General features: G+C 37.4%; 2 protein-coding genes across 18 annotated transcripts in view; both read right to left on the bottom strand.

Annotated features, from left to right (window-relative positions):
• LOC100749959 (CD151 antigen) overlaps positions 1-12,827 on the bottom strand; it is a 90,340-nt gene extending 77,513 nt beyond the window's left edge. For both annotated transcript variants that reach the window (XM_003490594.4, XM_003490595.4), the window contains exon 1: positions 12,479-12,827. The gene's annotated coding sequence lies outside the window, so the exon portion shown is untranslated. The remainder of the gene's footprint in view (positions 1-12,478) is intronic.
• Positions 12,828-13,579: 752 nt separating this feature from the next.
• The window catches only part of LOC100749415 (troponin I), a 27,667-nt gene continuing 23,870 nt past the window's right edge, over positions 13,580-17,376 (bottom strand). For 15 of the 16 annotated variants that reach the window (XM_033321525.1, XM_033321527.1, XM_024368567.2 and 12 more), the window contains 3 exons: positions 15,947-16,087; positions 15,567-15,647; positions 13,580-14,992 (listed from right to left, as the gene is read on the bottom strand). In XM_033321525.1, the coding sequence (XP_033177416.1) occupies positions 14,979-14,992; positions 15,567-15,647; positions 15,947-16,087 (236 nt within the window). In that variant the 3' untranslated portion in view covers positions 13,580-14,978. The remainder of the gene's footprint in view (positions 14,993-15,566; positions 15,648-15,946; positions 16,088-17,376) is intronic. The other variant, XM_012387272.2, reaches the window with a different exon arrangement.

Raw genomic sequence — 17,376 nt, 5'->3', positions numbered from 1 at the left:
CCCCGGACAATAACCCGGGCAATTGCACGGCTTTCGTCCGGTCTGTTAAAAAATTTCAGGTAGAAACAATGGCCAGTCACAGGATGTCATAAAGGTACACGTTTAAAGGGACAACCGTGAAATCACTCCTCCCACTGGAAAGACAAATGACGGTTATCTTCGGTGGTCATTGGTTTCGATAAAAGAATTTTCACCGTGAAGAATTTTACGTAAGAAAAGAACCGTCTGAGGCAATCTCAGTTTCCCGAATGGTACGCTTTTAACGGTTCCAGCTTCTATGAGCGCCTTAAAAGGTGCACGGGCACGCGCCCACGCACGTGCTTGTCTTACCTGCTATGAGATCTTTCGTTGGAGTCGAACAAATTTTTTCGTCTCGTTCGCTCGTAACGATACACCTTAGGAATACACCAAAGAACGTTGGGTCTCTCTCGAACGTTTGGACCGTTTGGAAGGTTACTCGAAATTGATAAGTTCGAGTAGTAAACGGTTACGTAATAGAAAAATAGGGGAGGAATTTTTTAGAGGGGAAAAAATGTAAATTCGGACTATAGCAATAAAAAAAAACGGGGAATAAAGTTACAACTACTAGGACAATTTATGTTGGTTTTCATAGACCTGACAAAGTTACCACTGTAAAATACGAACTGTTTGTTTTCTTCGATTGAAATAAATATATTCTTACTTTTCCACAGACAAATTTAATAATTTATTATCTTTGGATTCAATCTATTAATCTACTGATAAATAACGTAAGTGGCCATATTAACAGAAATAAACTTCTTATTACTTATTATCAAAAACATGCAGATTTACATCGTTTATCGTTTCGACTCCTCGATCGTATCCCATATATCTAACAAAAAAGAACGCTTTGTTTTGTCTAGGCTGAAAACGCATGCAACACGTATCAGCAATTAATCATGGGATATTTCTATTATCTCGCGCCCGGTATCAGTCGTGTATTATTGTTTGGCGTCATTAATCCGACGTTAATCCTATCACAATGGACTTGGTGACGTACTCTGTACCTAAAATTCTTCCACGCATTACACTAACAAATTACAAGTGTTATCTGGTGTGCTGAATCATTATCTATACAAACGCAGACAAACAATCGGTAAATTATCATTTCGTGGTACATTGTAAACGTTGAACGAGCAACCGAGTTTCTTGGGGCAATTCGAATGGCGCGTAGAAACAAGAACGAAAGAGCTGCTCGTTAAGTAATTATTTTTAGAAGAACGATAAGCGTACACTGGTTGCTGGCGATCCGGATCACGGTGCGGTACGTTCGTTGATGTCACATCTATCAAGCGAATCAATTACAACGGCGTTCCTTGTTTCCTCGCGAATGAGAGCGTGGCCTTTGCTTTCGTTTAACGGACACCCACGCACGTCCCAGCATTCTCCGGCCCCCGTACCCTTTCAATTATCCCACAGAATTATTTATGAGCTCTCCGAGACGCCCGTTGAAAATATTACATACATATTATCGATCGTGATCTATGGAAACACCGACTTATAATGGTTTTCCGCAAATTAGTAACTCCGATACGTAATCGTTCGATTGCGGACAATTATGCATTTATGGGAAATTTCTATATGCAAATATATGCAGAATGCATGAACGATGAAACCACGGTAAGAGGTCTCACTATGCCCGGTTTCATTTGGTTGCAGTCGTTCTCAGTGGCCGAAATAGTTAAATAGATTACACTTAAATTTCGTCATTGATGGTCCATGATTCTCAATATTATCATTGCTCGATGAAATTCTGATAATATATCGTTTATGTCGATAACTGTAATATTCTCTATTCTTGCTTCATTTCGTCTCATCGTATCGCATTTTTGTTATATTTTTATCATCTTATTATGTTATTAACTATTTTTACTAATTGCCAATGATCAGTAAATTACATTTTACTATTGGTATATACCGTGACCCTAAATTCACGAATGCCTCGAGTAAAATAAAAAAGAACTTCGTAAAAGTTGGAATTTACGTCCGCAATCGTCATGAAATTTCTCTCTTGAATAATTAAAAAATGCCTAGAAAAGTGAAGAATTGTCTATCATTTCGAAGTTTGTAGAATTTTAACGAGCAAACTGACGTAAAATTTACCATCCAGAAATGTTTCCCTTCTGTCAATGACGAATAGCCAAATGTTTGCATAAATCCGATGTAACGGGAAACGTGGCACGTTATTGACATTCTCTACTTCCCTAACCATTTCCAAAAGTTGGTCAGACTTTCGACGATCGATTAAACCTTTCTTTAACGGCGAACATTTTTCAGAAATTTCCACAGCTTCGCAACTATAAAATTTATCTTTTTATAAAATTTAACAAACGTCTAAAACACCTTTTGCTTTCCGGACGAGGCAAACTTCTTCGTACATTTTCCTGTGAAGCAAGAATACCGTAATTATAATTTAAAAAACGCGATTGATTATGCTATTAACGTCATAAAAGAATATTATTACGAATAAAGAATACTTATTAATTTAAGCAGATTATCAATCCTTTCGAAATCCTGACATGCTCCCAACTTTTAAACACTAGTATAAATACAACTATACCACTGAACGCGTTAATGCATCCAAATGAGATACTTATTACGCGATAAGCTTCTAATTCTCACAAAATCGTACACGCTTGTTAAAACATATGTACTTCACATTTCGGCGAATAGTTTAGCGGTCCGTTAAAAGGCAACATTCTGTCCGAGTATTTTCGTCTCTTTTCTTTTTCCGGTGAGAGCCGGCGGTTTCTGCGTGCACACTGAATCCCAAGTTCTGCGGTTGCTCCGGCTCAAAAAGGAGTGTTTTAATTGGCGGCATAGGTAGAAGGGAACTGGTTCGCTCGTTCGTGCGGCAAATTTGCATTCAGCGAAAAGGCGAGAGTGGCGGGTAAAGGGTGGAGAAAGAGGCAGGGTGGAATAGAGGGGAGGAGAAGGGGTATGTGGCACGACTACAGCTTTTTAAGGCAATGCTCGGTGAATCGACGAGATTTAAGCCGAAACTGTTTCGCGGCTCCGCTCGATATAGAAACTTATTAGCGTAATTAACGGACAACCCGAACATTCGTTCGGCTGGTCACACGCTTCATCCGATATTCAAGAAACGAGTGAGTTAATGACGCGCGAGCCGATAACGCGATCAAATTAATCGACACGCGCCACACGAAAGAATCATAGATATAATTAAAAATTAATATCGATTCATTTGAACACGACCGAATGATAATCTGCTCCTATTCTCGCCTCTGGTTAATACGGAATCGTTCGTTTAACTCGTACGATCCGATTGCTACCACGTTTCACGCTCAGATAGTCTTACAATTGGTACGATTAAAAGAAAGTTTAATCCATTAAGGATCAAGCGATAGCTTATTGTAGCCATAAGAGTCCAATTACTTCAAATTTTATAAGATTGTATAATCTACGTGGATGAAATAGCGACGAAAATAGATCAAACGAATTTTTGAAATCCTCTTTCACAGCCGCAATGTTAAAAAATTGAACTTTATAACGTAAAATATTTTTGGTTGCAAAATATTGCAAATTAAATATTGCCTTCTATATTGCGTAAACATGTAGTATTTCGTAAAAGGATGGATATTTATTTATACTTTCCAAATTTATTACCCGATTTTTCATTACCTCTGTATCTGTAATAGTAATTACGAGAGAAAATTAGGTGAGCTTGGATTCACTCATACGAGCCACTCACGATCCAACCCTGCCACTTCGCGGTTAGTACTCCGAGGATTAATTAATTTCTCGGTCAATTCAAAATCGCGGGCAAACTTGATTCCATTGTTAGCCTCTCGTCTATAAACTGCTTGGCCAAATTCGGAATTTTGAAAACTAGAGCATTTATCAACCAAACCACGGGACAACTTGCATTCATCGATGGACGCGTCGAGAGCGAAACGTAGCTTTCAATTTCAACCGACCAGATGCATTCGCGATCTATCGATCATCGTTAGTCCGCTTTGTCGACTATGTACACATTAGACTTACCAGTGCGTTTATTACACGCGATAATTTTTTAATATCTACCGCATGACTTCACAAGCCTGTAACTCGAGCTCGTGCACTTAATGACTCGACGCTGCCTAAGACAACCTAAGTGGCCATTGCAATTAATAACCATCCTACGTATATGCCGATTAATTCAGTCATTAAAAGAATAAAAATCAAATTATAATTTTTTTGACATTTCTAGAATTGTATCGGAGAAATGTCGAATATAACAAGCAACGGGGAAGTTGTTACTAATGTTCGCGAAAGTGCTGGCTATGACAATAATGCATTCGATTTTGCTTACCTTCTCCGATAACACCGGAGCGAGATCACGTACAGCATAATGGAATACGGCAAAGTCCACTGCTCGCTTATAAATATTCTCACATAGCTTTTGCTACGCTGAACTCACGCCAATCGAAGATTACATCACAGCTCGACATTTATCGCGTACAAACCATTAAATATATATATATGTATGTATGTACATCGAAGCTCGTTGATTTCCTATGATGTTACGCGTTCCAAGTTCGAAAACGCACGTTTGACATTAGATAGCGCGATCAAGTTCAATATGCGAGTAATGTATTCGCGAATCCAATTCAATTTCAACAGACAAGTTCCACTTTGTGACATTCGAGTATCAGTAGAAAGCAATGTTTCATTTTCATTCATTCGCTAATTACAAATATGTATTCAGATTATATGAACTGGTCTGGAACTAAGAAATCAGTACCTTGAGTGGTCGCAACACTCGAGTACGTATTTATAAATACTTCGACATTTGAAGATCTCTACATTGATTTTCTGATTTTTATTTCGCTTGGTAGGTAAAAGGGAATATTTTAACATGACTTGCAGTCATATACGTACAACTTTATTATTCATATACAGGTATTTAAAATCGTCTTAAAAATTTTAAAAATATCGTCGTAACATTAGAATATTGTTTTAATATTTATGTCGTTGATTTCTATATCTTTGAATTGAACAGATTCTTTCCACTTTTAGATATTGACTGATTGAAAAACGAGTGGATGAATTTGTAATAGAAAATATATTGAAATAAATAAAGGTATAAGTATAATGTACAAGTTTGTGCTGATCCAGATCTTCACTCTCATAGTGTTACAATACCAATGGAATCGATAGGGAGCACGTTCATATATTTATAGCAAAGGATATTACCAAAAAACTTAACCTTGTAGCTTTAGCTAAAGGCTATAAGAAACATAAATAGAAATCTATTTATTAACTCTTTTGTTCCTAGATCTTGTAACCCAAAACATAATTTATATTCAAGAGCACAATAATATGGACCTCTCCTTATTTAGAATATTTTTTTATTTCACCAAATTTTATTTTCTACGTCACAGCGATCTTCGTGTCAAGGATATACAAAAATAAAGATGTAGAGTTTTTCTTGAAGTAATTACTTCAACATTTCATATTAAAATATTCCTTTTGAGTCACAAAGCGACGTTAAGATCAAAAACTGTGTTTTTCATGCGATCTTTGATAATATCTTTGATCACGTTGCTGATTCAATTAATACGTATATCTATCTGAATACAGTTGAACGGACAATTTAATAATTAAAAAAAATTCCTCAAGTCGGACGGTGAAAAAAAAATTCCAGCAGTTTCACGGCAACCATGTCCTGGACTATGCAATTCTGGCTGTGTAAACGACCCGACGTAAAAATTGAAACGTGCTTCATTCCCGGCTCTAGACGTGGCACGTTTAATTTTAATGCTTTCATTAAGGAACCCCCCGTGGATGGTTCGCTTCTTTCGCGATAGTACAGTGTATTCTTCGTGAACTTTGCTTCTTCAAAACTCGTTTTTAACGAATCCTTTGAACCTTCTGTACGAGGATAATATACATTCGCTAAAATATCCTAACTATTTAAGTATTGTAGCAATAGATACTATTGTAGCTTTGATCGAAACGATAACAGCATCAACATGCTTATCCGGCACGTTACTACGTATTGTAGTATTATCTATCTTAGGATTATTCTTGCAAATTTTCTCGTTCGCAACAGGTATGAATATGCTTCGTACAAAGTCGATATCTCTGGTGATTTCGTTTAGCGCCTTCGCAGGATAGGGTCGACGTGTTCATTGACCCTTGAATTTTGATGACGAACCTCGGCTAAAGGGCACTTTTCGCTTCGTCATTTTCTGCTATGAGAACAATGCTACATTCATAATCAGATATGAACAGCTCAAAAGTCATATCAATGAACTTCATAAATAGGAAAGCATAATAGAAAAAGATGTTTCATTTTCTAAAATTTATCTTGGAATTCGCTACTGTTCACGTTCTTCCAATAAATAAGTTGTTTGCTTCTTAAAAGATTACTGGGAAGAACAATGAAATTGAGGAATTAAGGAAAAGCGGAGTTTAAGTAAATTTTGTTACATTCGCTTTGGAGTTCGTCATTGTCATTTATTTAATTCTTCTCCCGTGTCATTCTTCCGTGATATTTTTCATAAATTTATGAAAATAAACCAATTGTCTTCTGGTAAGATCCACGCTAATATTACGTTTAGAAAATAAAGTTGTAGAGTTTTAACCGCTAGAGTGACGAAAGTAAAGCGTATTCTTGAATGCAAAAGAAGAAACGCCAATGTCGCATAGGTATACGAGGCTTACGCACATAGTAAGCGATAACGGTGATAACGAAACACTCGACACTTAGAATAGAAGCGTTTTGTATGTGCTCGCAGAAATCGTTACCATATATACATACGTAACGTCCGATCTGCCCGTTCACAACGCGACGCCTGGGAATGCACCGCTGCCTTAACTTCGTTCTCATATTCAAACAGCAACGAAAGTTAGCTATCGTCTTTGCAAACGTCGAATATCAACATTCGTCTATGTCTATGTATCACGAGAAAGTTATTCCCTTGGTTGCAAGACTCATATTTAGCTTGTAAATTAGATGGATATAGAACAGAGAGGCAATTTTAAATGACGCGCGTTCAGAGAAAAAAATTGTACGAGTGAGAAAATGTTGAAATTTATTGCGATCCTCGAGTGTTGTACGTCTCAATGTCGCTTTAATTTCAGCCAAGAGAAAGACTTTCAATATTTTAATCCTTAAAGGTTATCGCCTATGAAATTTCGATAAACAGTATATAGAAATAATATAGGAAAGTGTGTTTAATATATCTATATCATTGAACTTTCGTATCGATATTTCGATCAATTTAAAAAATGCAATATAAACAAAGTCATCGTTCAGAGCAGAAGCACTGTATCGGTAAAGCTTTAATGAATGAAATATTGATTAATTAATTTGATGAGATCCAAAATAAAAGCTTCTAGATATGTACACGTATATCAATGTTATCCTTTCTTGCGTTTATTTCGTTTTTATAAAATCCCTCGATCAAAATCAAATTGAAAAGCGAGATGACCGTTTCCAATTTTACACATATATGTATATAGATTAAAATTCTATAATAAATTGGAATTTTATTAAAAACTACTTATCACACATAACCACGAAGACCTGGAAATTCAAAATATAATCCTCTCTAGGTACGTAGCCCTACTCTTTTCTCGCTTTTGTAAAAAAAGAAAGAAAAAAAGAAGAAAGAAGAAGAGGAGAACTCCATTTATACAACCATTCAACAAAAACTCTCAATTAATATCCAATCGAAGAACAGGAATCTCTGATTCTCTGTGTATAGCTCGATACCGTTCTTTCCATTGTATCCGTGATACATATTCAGCGCGAGAGACGGTCGTGTGCCTCAGGTATAATTGGAAAACTATCGATGTGCTGTAACCTGAAAACGGCGAGACAGTCTCATGCCAAGCCGCCAATAACGACGAGAGCTCTTAATCCCAAATTGAAACTGGTACCATGAATACGTGACTTGGAGGGCTTTCTAATTTCTTTCGGTACCAGTTGAGGAAAAAACGTGATGTTTAGTTGGCGGTAGCACGGTGATAAGATTTACGATATAGCGACGAATGAGATGGGACGCGCAAAATAGCGATATTTCAGCGAGGAAAGATAAACTTGTGTTTACTTTGCTCTAAATGTCCGTGCATGTGGCGAGATATTAACATAGTTTTGTATAATCAAAACGGTCGATAACGTACGTTTACGTTACGCGCGTAAAAATGCGATAAGGGGACCGGTTGCTTCGGCTCGTTTTCTGAACAGATTTTTGCTGCTTCCTCTTCGAATAATATTACCCGCATTACTCTCCTTATTTATACGTGTATTAAATTTAAGCTTGCGACATTGCGCCTATATGCGATCCCGTTAACGCTATAACTGGAAAACTGTACAACCTAACCATGAAAAATAAGTGAAAATGGAGTTGAAATTATTGGAAAATATAATTTCGTTTATGTAGCAACCGAATAAGGTCAGACTTGCGTCTAAAGGGATCTACCGTAGAGCGACGAATAAATGAGTTTTTTTTTTCGATGTAATTTCTATGGACTTCTATAATATTTTAGGATTTATTTCGTCAATTTGATCCAAATTTTGAATAATATATAAGAATTTTCGATAGTTGCAGATCGTACTAAAATCAAGCCAGAACGAATATCACTTTTAATTTTGTTAAGCTACTCCGTGAAAATTGATGAGAGAAACCTAGAAAAATCGATAGTCCAGCTTCAAAGTACGTTTTTTAATTATCGACTTCTCTCCTTCATTCTACTACGCGCTATAGCCAAGCTTATCCTGATTAAGAATCTTTTTGGTTTTCTTATTTCAAACTAGCAGAATGGTTGGAATCTCGGACGCTATGAAAAGACACCTTTTTCCAGCGCGAATGTCCAAGCCTTTAGATTATCCGCGCCAATTTTTATTATATTTCTTTAAAAATACTTTTATAATAGCAATATATATATATATACATATGCAGAATGGCGATGAAAAAATTATACAGTTCCCTTGTACAAAAATAGTAAAAAACGTAAAACTGTCATTCTACAACAGAGTATCCTCTTAAATAGTTTTAACGATTTCATACCTATGGGAAATCTATGCAGAAACCTAAATAACAGCCAACATTATCTACTCTTATGTCCGCATTAAACAAAATCTATTTTGCATTTTTCCTTCTGACAACTGCCATTCTATGATTATAACCGTCAATAAATAAATAACAAAGAAGTAGCTTTTCTTAAAAACGCGGTATCTCACGATAGTATTCCAGAGTAAAAAAAAAAGTAAACGGTGGACAAATTCACAAAACGCACATAATATTCAAAAATATGTAAAAAATCCAAAGAAAATAGATAAACAACTAAAAACAGACTTATCTCTAGATTTTATTTCTTTCTTTGCATTCATAAAGATATTCGAAAGTCAAGAGATGTTTCCACACTCATCCGTAGTCGACTTATTATCAAAGATCCGGAGCTGGTTTATTAACCACGTTGCTCTCAAATAGCAAAGCTGCTCCAGATTACGTCAAACATAAAATACATTACCGTTATTATTATACGGCCATTAAAATAACCAGAAATCGCGCACGGGTCTGCAGTCGAGTCCGCGATGAAAATCTGGAGGAAAATCGCGAGGCAACGAACCACGGCGGCGCTAGTCAAAGCGGAAATATTCATGCAGTCGATTCTATCCAATCCTGGCCGACTTGAATACGAAAGAAGGTAAAAGAGCGGCTGGCGTTAAATCTCTCGACAGCGGACATCGGCTTGTACTTTCAGTAACGAGAAAACTACTTCAACCTTGACTAAACCGTTCCACGCGCGATTCACTTAGCGAACGCGTCGCGGAAACCGCAACTATCCGCGTGGAATTCAAACTACCTTGGACGTTTCGCTGGATAGATACTGTAGTTGCCTAAGAATCCACAACGAGTTGTTTTTTTTAGTCGGTTCTAGGGTCTTTTTTATTTGACGAACGCGAGAAAGTTAGGCCACTTGTGAACCACCGCGCCGCTCCGAAAGAAACTTCAAGGAAGTACCTTTTAAGTTAATTTACCGTAACAAAACGACTTTTCGAGTGTTTTTGAAATTCACGTCGCGCGGTTGTTTTACCAGGATCGTGAAACTTTGTACAGTTCCTGTCAGGTTTTTCAGCTTTTGACCGAGAGATTTATGGTACTGTCGGCTAAAACGATCGAGAGACAACCGCAGTACAAAGGTGCAATAGGAACCATTTTTTGATATATCCTACGAATTCATGATTCAATCAATGTTCGTAGTAATAAACTTTTGCACATTCGAATACATTATTGTGTCTTTGATCTTTTACTTTTTTCTCTTTCAGTAAATATAATTTAAATATTGTAGCTGCCTTTTCAATTAGCTGGTACGAATAATTATCTTGCGATCAAAAGGACATAAACGAGGAAATTCTAGAAGTTCGATTCCAATTAATAGTTTGTAATATTACAGATTACATTATAATTCTATAGATACGCGTGTTATTCGTAGAATACTATGGTAATTATCGACTTTAACTTGAAAGTTGGAACAGTTGAGAATTACGGACGAACTTCTGGAAAACACGTTTAGAGCTGGTTTGCCATAATAACACGATTTTTCCAGCGGTTTTGAAATTTACGTCGCGCGTTTCTTTTCCTTGGACCGCAGCACTTTGGACGGATTTCGTGCCAGGTTCGTACCTTTTGACCGTATAAGATTTATAGTACCATCGGTTTATCTACATTGCTACGAACAGTTAGTGGATTACTACCTACTACATATAAAATAATTCTGTTGCAATCAAGCGAACAAAAGTGGACCAATTCTATAAGTTTGATAGTTTTATACGTATAGCACTGTGATAACGAATGCGTTGCGTAATTAATTTTTCCAATTTTTGAAGATATTAATATTTTAATATTTGTAATATTTAATATTTTTTAACTGCTCCGACTTTGCATTAAAAATTTCTTTGTCGATCTGGAAACCAATAGAAAAAATCAATTATGCTAATAAATGAATCAAAGCCGTAGCCTGTAACGAAATCCACAATAACGGTCAAGTATAATAAATATAACGTCAAATATTACAAAGTAAAGCATGAAATAACTATTGAAACAAAACAAAAAATAAAATGCAGAAACTCGCGGAATAAATATAAAAATCAAAGTGACACAGGAAACGAACCTCTAATTGTTTCGAATAGCCTATTTTTTTTTTATCTTTTTACCCTATTTTTCATTTTAACGAGAACGTCGCGTGCAAGTGTATATTGCGTTTCAGAACAGTTCGTGACTATGTCATATAGCGTAATTAGACAAACTACGAGACACATTCGAACGCCTCCACTCGGTCAATAAAAAAACCTGATACGTATTAACCTCAAAATGAACCGGCACGGTGGCCAATATAACACGATCATCTCGGGGGACGCGACGAGAAAAGCCTATGGTGTCGCACGACGGATTTCTTGTCGTCGGCTGACCGTTCTCTCGGATCCTGTATCGCTCTCTTTTTCAGCGAACCGACCATCCTTCTTTCTCCCGTTGTCCTATCCTACGCCTCCTTCATAGGCTTTACACGATGGGAACCGGTATGACCGGAACGAACAGGCAGAATTCTTTCTATGACTGTCAAAACAAGTCTGTCCGCTGATTTAACGAACTCGCATCATCCGCTCTAATCGATCATACGCGATCTTTACGTACCTGCATTTCGTCGAACGTTCGAATGCTGTGTCAGTTTCGACCGAAGATCTACCGAAAATTCACGAACATCTACGAATCAACTGTACGAGAAATTACTAGACATTCATATTCCTATTCGTATCCTAGATGTAATCTAGGATATTTCGTGACACGGTCACGTTTTTCTAAAATGGTTCGTAATTTTTGGACTGCAGATGTTTACGTATTTATAGAAAATTTAAACATGCAAAAGTGCAGAGAACGTGTCTGTAATGTAAAGTTATATTTAAAATATAGACATATATTTAAGATAGAGTAATTGTCATGGTATTTAGTAAGTAAAGCAAATCTCTGCTGAAGTTTCATTTCTCGAATTATATAAAGATACGAATTTGCATAAGTATCTAGTAATTTTAGTAAAAATAGTTGTAGCTGCTTCTCCATAACCTAATCGGATGAAAGTTTCCACGTTTGACATGTATACGTGACCACGACCGCGACCGCGACCACGGTCACCCTCATAAAGCACAAAAATACCAGAAGTTCGTGGAACACTACGCGCAAATCCAAACAATATTCGCAATTACGCGAGATTATTACATCCCAAAGACATAACCAAAGACAGTTACATCGAATTAATATTTTCTATAACGTAAAAGTGATATTACAAAGAATCGAATAAACGCGCCATTCGGATATAAACACGTGTCAAAACATGTCGCCATTTTTTACACTTTTTGCGTAGTAAATCCCGCGTCCTTCACTAGTAATCCGAAACTGCGTTGCGTATGAACAATCTGTTTTGAATAGAATAATAAACGTGGACTTACCGAGTGCGTCCTCGAGACGACCGCGTGCCAGCAAAAAATAAACACGAAGCGAAGATGCACTGCAAGTTTGTACAGCTTCCCGCGTGCTATGATCAAACGAAGTTGCGTAACGCGACAACTTGTTCGCACAATGCGTTGAAATACGAAAGAACACTTGATTTATCGCGTGGACACGCCAGGTAACACTGATACGTTGGCACAAAATGACGCGCGGTACGAGCAAAGACAATCCATTTGTTTTGATGAGAAGATGCGAAACGAAGTGAACTCGCACGAAGGTTAGAAAAGAGAAGCGCAACAATCACCTTCCACTACGACGGCTGGAGCGCGACTGACTGGCCGTGCCGGCTAGCTTACCGCTACGCTACGCACACGGCCTCGAGTTTCGAATTACGCGCGGCTTAACGACTCTACATTCTGCATCTGTCAGTCTTACCGCTCCGAGATGAATACATGGTTATTACGTGGTCATTTTGGAACTGACGTTTTACGCATGAAATACTGTAGCTCACAAAAGTATTCAAACACTTAATTTTTATATACATTATAATCTTGTCCTAGCTCTCTCTAGGTATTAAAACGCATTCTGACTTTGTACAATATACGATAGATCGCGGGTTTTTACGCATTTATGACAAATTTGAGGATGCAAAAACGCACAGAATGTATATGATATGCAAAAACATAGAAATAAATCCAGAATTTAGTATTCATTGTATTATTTAGTGAAGCAATTATCTACCTAGGTTTCATTTTTTATCTGAATTTAAAAGCTGGTTGAAGCAACGATCGGCAAACGCAATGAACAAACGAGAAATATTTGATAACCTTTTAGCGATCTTCAACATACATGTATAATTTATACCAAACACCTTATTAAATATTGTGGTCAATATAGCAAATAATTGACTGTTGAAATACTGTAGTGACCTCTGCGAAATGTATGTTTCCGATAATAAGTAATATCTTATAAGGATTTTATCAACGTATCTAACCGCGGTTGTCGTCGTGTTTCATTATAAGGCTAATGAAATTTTTAAATATTTTACATAACACATACAGTGTATACATGAAAGCTTTCTATGATAAATGTTCAAACACTTTTTTCGAATGAAACATTATCAGTTTTATTTTCCTTTCCCTCGAGCGAGATGAGATTTTTCCCGTTAAGCGACCAGAGGCATATTTACAGTAAAATGACCGTCTACTTAGTTACGCTTAGAATTATCGTGATTTTATCCATGATTAATCGCGTTGTTTGCAAATATAAACTGGAAATAATTATGATTTGCTTGTCAAATATATTAAACGTTTCAGTTGCTATGCTGCCATTAAATTGCGATACGGTTGGCGATAGTAATTTACGTTGATAGCCTGAAGAACGATTGCGCTGACAATAGAGATGGCAGAGACGGTGAAAACCGTTCAAAGTAAGACTAACCCACGTAAATTCCATTACGTAGAAAGGTCTATTGTTTCCGTGTTAACTGCGCACGCGTAGAGAAACAAAGCGACAAAGGGATTAACAGAACACATGGAATTACACCGAGGCAACATAAACAAATGATGCCTATCAACCATGTGGCGCGGTAGTAAACTAACTCCTAAATAAGGTACGCGAACGTGAAAATCAGAGCTTGCAGTCTTTGAGTATTAATTAAAGATGACGTGGCTGGAATCGTACGGCTTAATGAAATTACTGGAAGTAATGAAAACTCAAATTAATCGGAGAAGGGTATTTATATAGTGATAAGATTCCAGATGCTGGTCGCAGAAAAAAAAAACTTTTTATTACGAAATCCAATCATTTCGTGCAAGGAAGCGTTGATAACGTCTGCATCGATATACGATAGAACGCGTCGTAAATTATTTACATAAAAATTGTTGTGGTAGCGTATAACTACGTGTTTATTTCGTGTTACGTCTCGTTCGATTTCAGTCGATAGAAAAATCCGTATGACGGCTGACGAACGCTTATGATCATACGAATACAACAGAGCCTTCTTTAGAACAACAACACGGCTTATAATTTCCTCCTATGATTAGGTAAAACAAGCGGAAAAATTGCCCAGGCACCCCGTCATGATTCTCGATTTACTTTGAACAACAAGGTGTCGCAAAATCCACGAAGGAACGAAGGAAAACGCGTCAACGACAAACGTCTCTTTTTCTATCTCGCCCCCTCCCCCCATTTATATGTATGTATCTTCTTTCGCTTCGTTTCGCTCGCATTTCTCGAGATACGCAATAACGTATGCCATGACGTTGAAGCTGACGCGTGTACGGGACGAAAACAATGGTTACGATAACGATGATGATGACGGTGATGACAACGATGACAAGCAACGCATGAACCATAACGACGAGTATGATACGACTCGACGTATCTGTATATCCGTACTCTATGCTTATCCGTGTACGTTTTATGCAAATTCTGACGATGTGACGAGTGGAAATCATATAGCGAGGTGACCCTTCGTCCGTTTCAACTTCGACGAAGTTACGATGCCGGTGCTGTAAATAAAATAAAAATAAGATTATTTTTGTAGGAAAGGGAAATTATATTCACCTGCGTTAGCTCCTCCCGCGAATTCGGGAGGATTCAATTACAAAGAAATTATATTAATCTATTTTTTTAGTCTTTTTAGCTAATCGTTATTTTTTGTAAGAGGAGCTTGCTCGTCCCTTCTCATTTTCGTCGAAGTTTCGACGATTCGTAGCAAAAGTTCTATTCGTTATTATTATTTTATTATAATCTACCGATGCTAATGAATCGATTATTGTTACTATTGTTTTATCACTTTCCATTGAACAAAAGTTACAGAAACTTCGAGAGCAGAAGTATAATTAAACGGTCGAAGTGCGGTCGTCGTGAAACGTACAGTAAAGATGCGAAAGCTTGGTCGTTAGAAAGTTAACGAGTGTCGGTTCTAGTTCTCGTCGATGAATGTCACCGTGAGCAACGGTGGTACACCTGGTACGCGATCGATGATACTATTAGTTGACTATCTCTGTAAACGTTACTTGTGACTGATGACTAGATTTTTAGTCCTCTACTAGAACCACAAATTTTTACAGCTTAACATACCGTACGTGATGAACTTCGAACCAGTTATCGGGCGATTGGGAGTGATGTTCATTGTAACTTTCAAAAGTAAAACTACCTTAGCTAGAAAATTAAGTTGAAAAGAAAACAACGTTAAGAAAATTAACGATAACGGGAGAAAAGAAAAAAAAAAGAGAAAGAAGAAGAAGAATAATGAACGGTCGAAATGAGCACGTTGCCTTTCCATTTCTTTTGAGAACGACGTGGAATACGTTTCGTGAGTGAAAAGAGCAAAGATTAATTAAAAAATGGAAAGCGGAAATAGCCCAGTTTCTCTATGATAAATGGCGAGAACAGATGATTAATCCTGCAATGAACAATACGTAATCGTATCAGCTAGAGTAATAAAAGAAGTAGATTACCTTCAGCGGGCGCGGGTGCCGGCGCAGCCTCTGCTGGGGGTGCAGCTGGAGCTGGCGCTCCCTCCGCAGGTGCAGCACCTTCGGCTGGTGGGGCTGCTGGTGCTGGTGCTGCTGGGGTTCCTTCCGCTGGCGCAGGTGCACCTTTAAAAATTCACGTTAGTTTCTTACCAAGTTTTTGTCACAGACACTTAGGGTTAATGAAATTAACTCTTCGACAAGATGTAAATTCAGGTTGCCAGATTTATAAAATAACTAGGTACATATCTTTGTGATATGTACTTAAGATTCCTTAGATTTCTGGTATTGGATAGAAAAAAGTATATAATTACAACTTTTTCTACGAAATAAATATTGATAATTCCGTTATGTATGATAACTTTTAAGATATGAAACGTATGGCACAGTAAAACATCGACTATCAGATAACTGATTAATTACACGGTCGATTATGAGCATCGATTAACAAAAAAGATTTGGGGTTGGTTCTTTGTACGATTGGGAAACAAGGATACAAACTCAAAACAAGCGTTACCTCTGTGTTGAAAGATTTCTATTTAATATTAACGTTTATAAAATGCTTTATAACGTTTATAAAACGTTTATAAAATGCTTTATAACGTTTATAAAACGTTTATAAAATAACGAAAAGTATAAGGAAAAGGGATGGAAACGTGCACAAAACAAAGACCATATGCAAAAATAGGACAATCAAAATATACCAATTGGTACAAGTGCATTCTAACAGCAAAACCGCCAGAATATCTAGGGAAAGAGGAAAAAGGGCAAAAGTTAATAGCACGAGCGAGATGCGGAAATTTGGAAAATTGCAACAGGTACTAGAAAGAGGAGAATGGAAGAAGTTGTGATCTATGAGGGAATAGATTCCTCAACCTCGAATATTTAACAATGAACTGCAGTGGGAATTGAAAAAGATGTCAGGTTGGAAGACGTAATGAGCGGACAAGATAGGAGGATTGTGGAACGTCCCGAGAAACTGCAAAAAAAAAGAAAAGAAAAAGACAAGGTACAAGCAGACCAGAGAGAGTTTTAATAACTGGGAAAGATGCAATAGGTAGGACAATTATTAGTCAGAATAAGTCGGAGTGTGAATGGAAGAGAGAGAGAGAGAGAGAGAGAGTGAATGGACAAGTAGATTTATAAGTATAGGTATTCGTGAACCAATTCCAATTCCTGGTTGTGGTACATATATGAAATGGTTCAAAGTCGTCATAAATGGTATGACAAGATCACCTTCTGCCGGTGGTGCCGCAGGCGCGCCTTCCGCTGGTGGCGCACCTTCCGCTGGCGGTGCTCCTTCCGCTGGTGGTGCTCCTTCCGCTGGTGGTGCAGGAGCTGCACCCTCAGCAGGAGGTGCACCCTCGGCAGGAGGTGCACCCTCGGCAGGAGGTGCACCTTCAGCAGGAGGTGCG

The sequence above is a fragment of the Bombus impatiens genome, unplaced genomic scaffold (genome assembly GCF_000188095.3).
Source record: "Bombus impatiens unplaced genomic scaffold, BIMP_2.2 scf_0463, whole genome shotgun sequence".
NCBI classification, from domain to species: domain Eukaryota; kingdom Metazoa; phylum Arthropoda; class Insecta; order Hymenoptera; family Apidae; genus Bombus; species Bombus impatiens.
The sequence above is the reverse complement of the archived record's forward strand: the minus strand, read 5'-3'. Positions and strand labels throughout refer to the sequence as shown.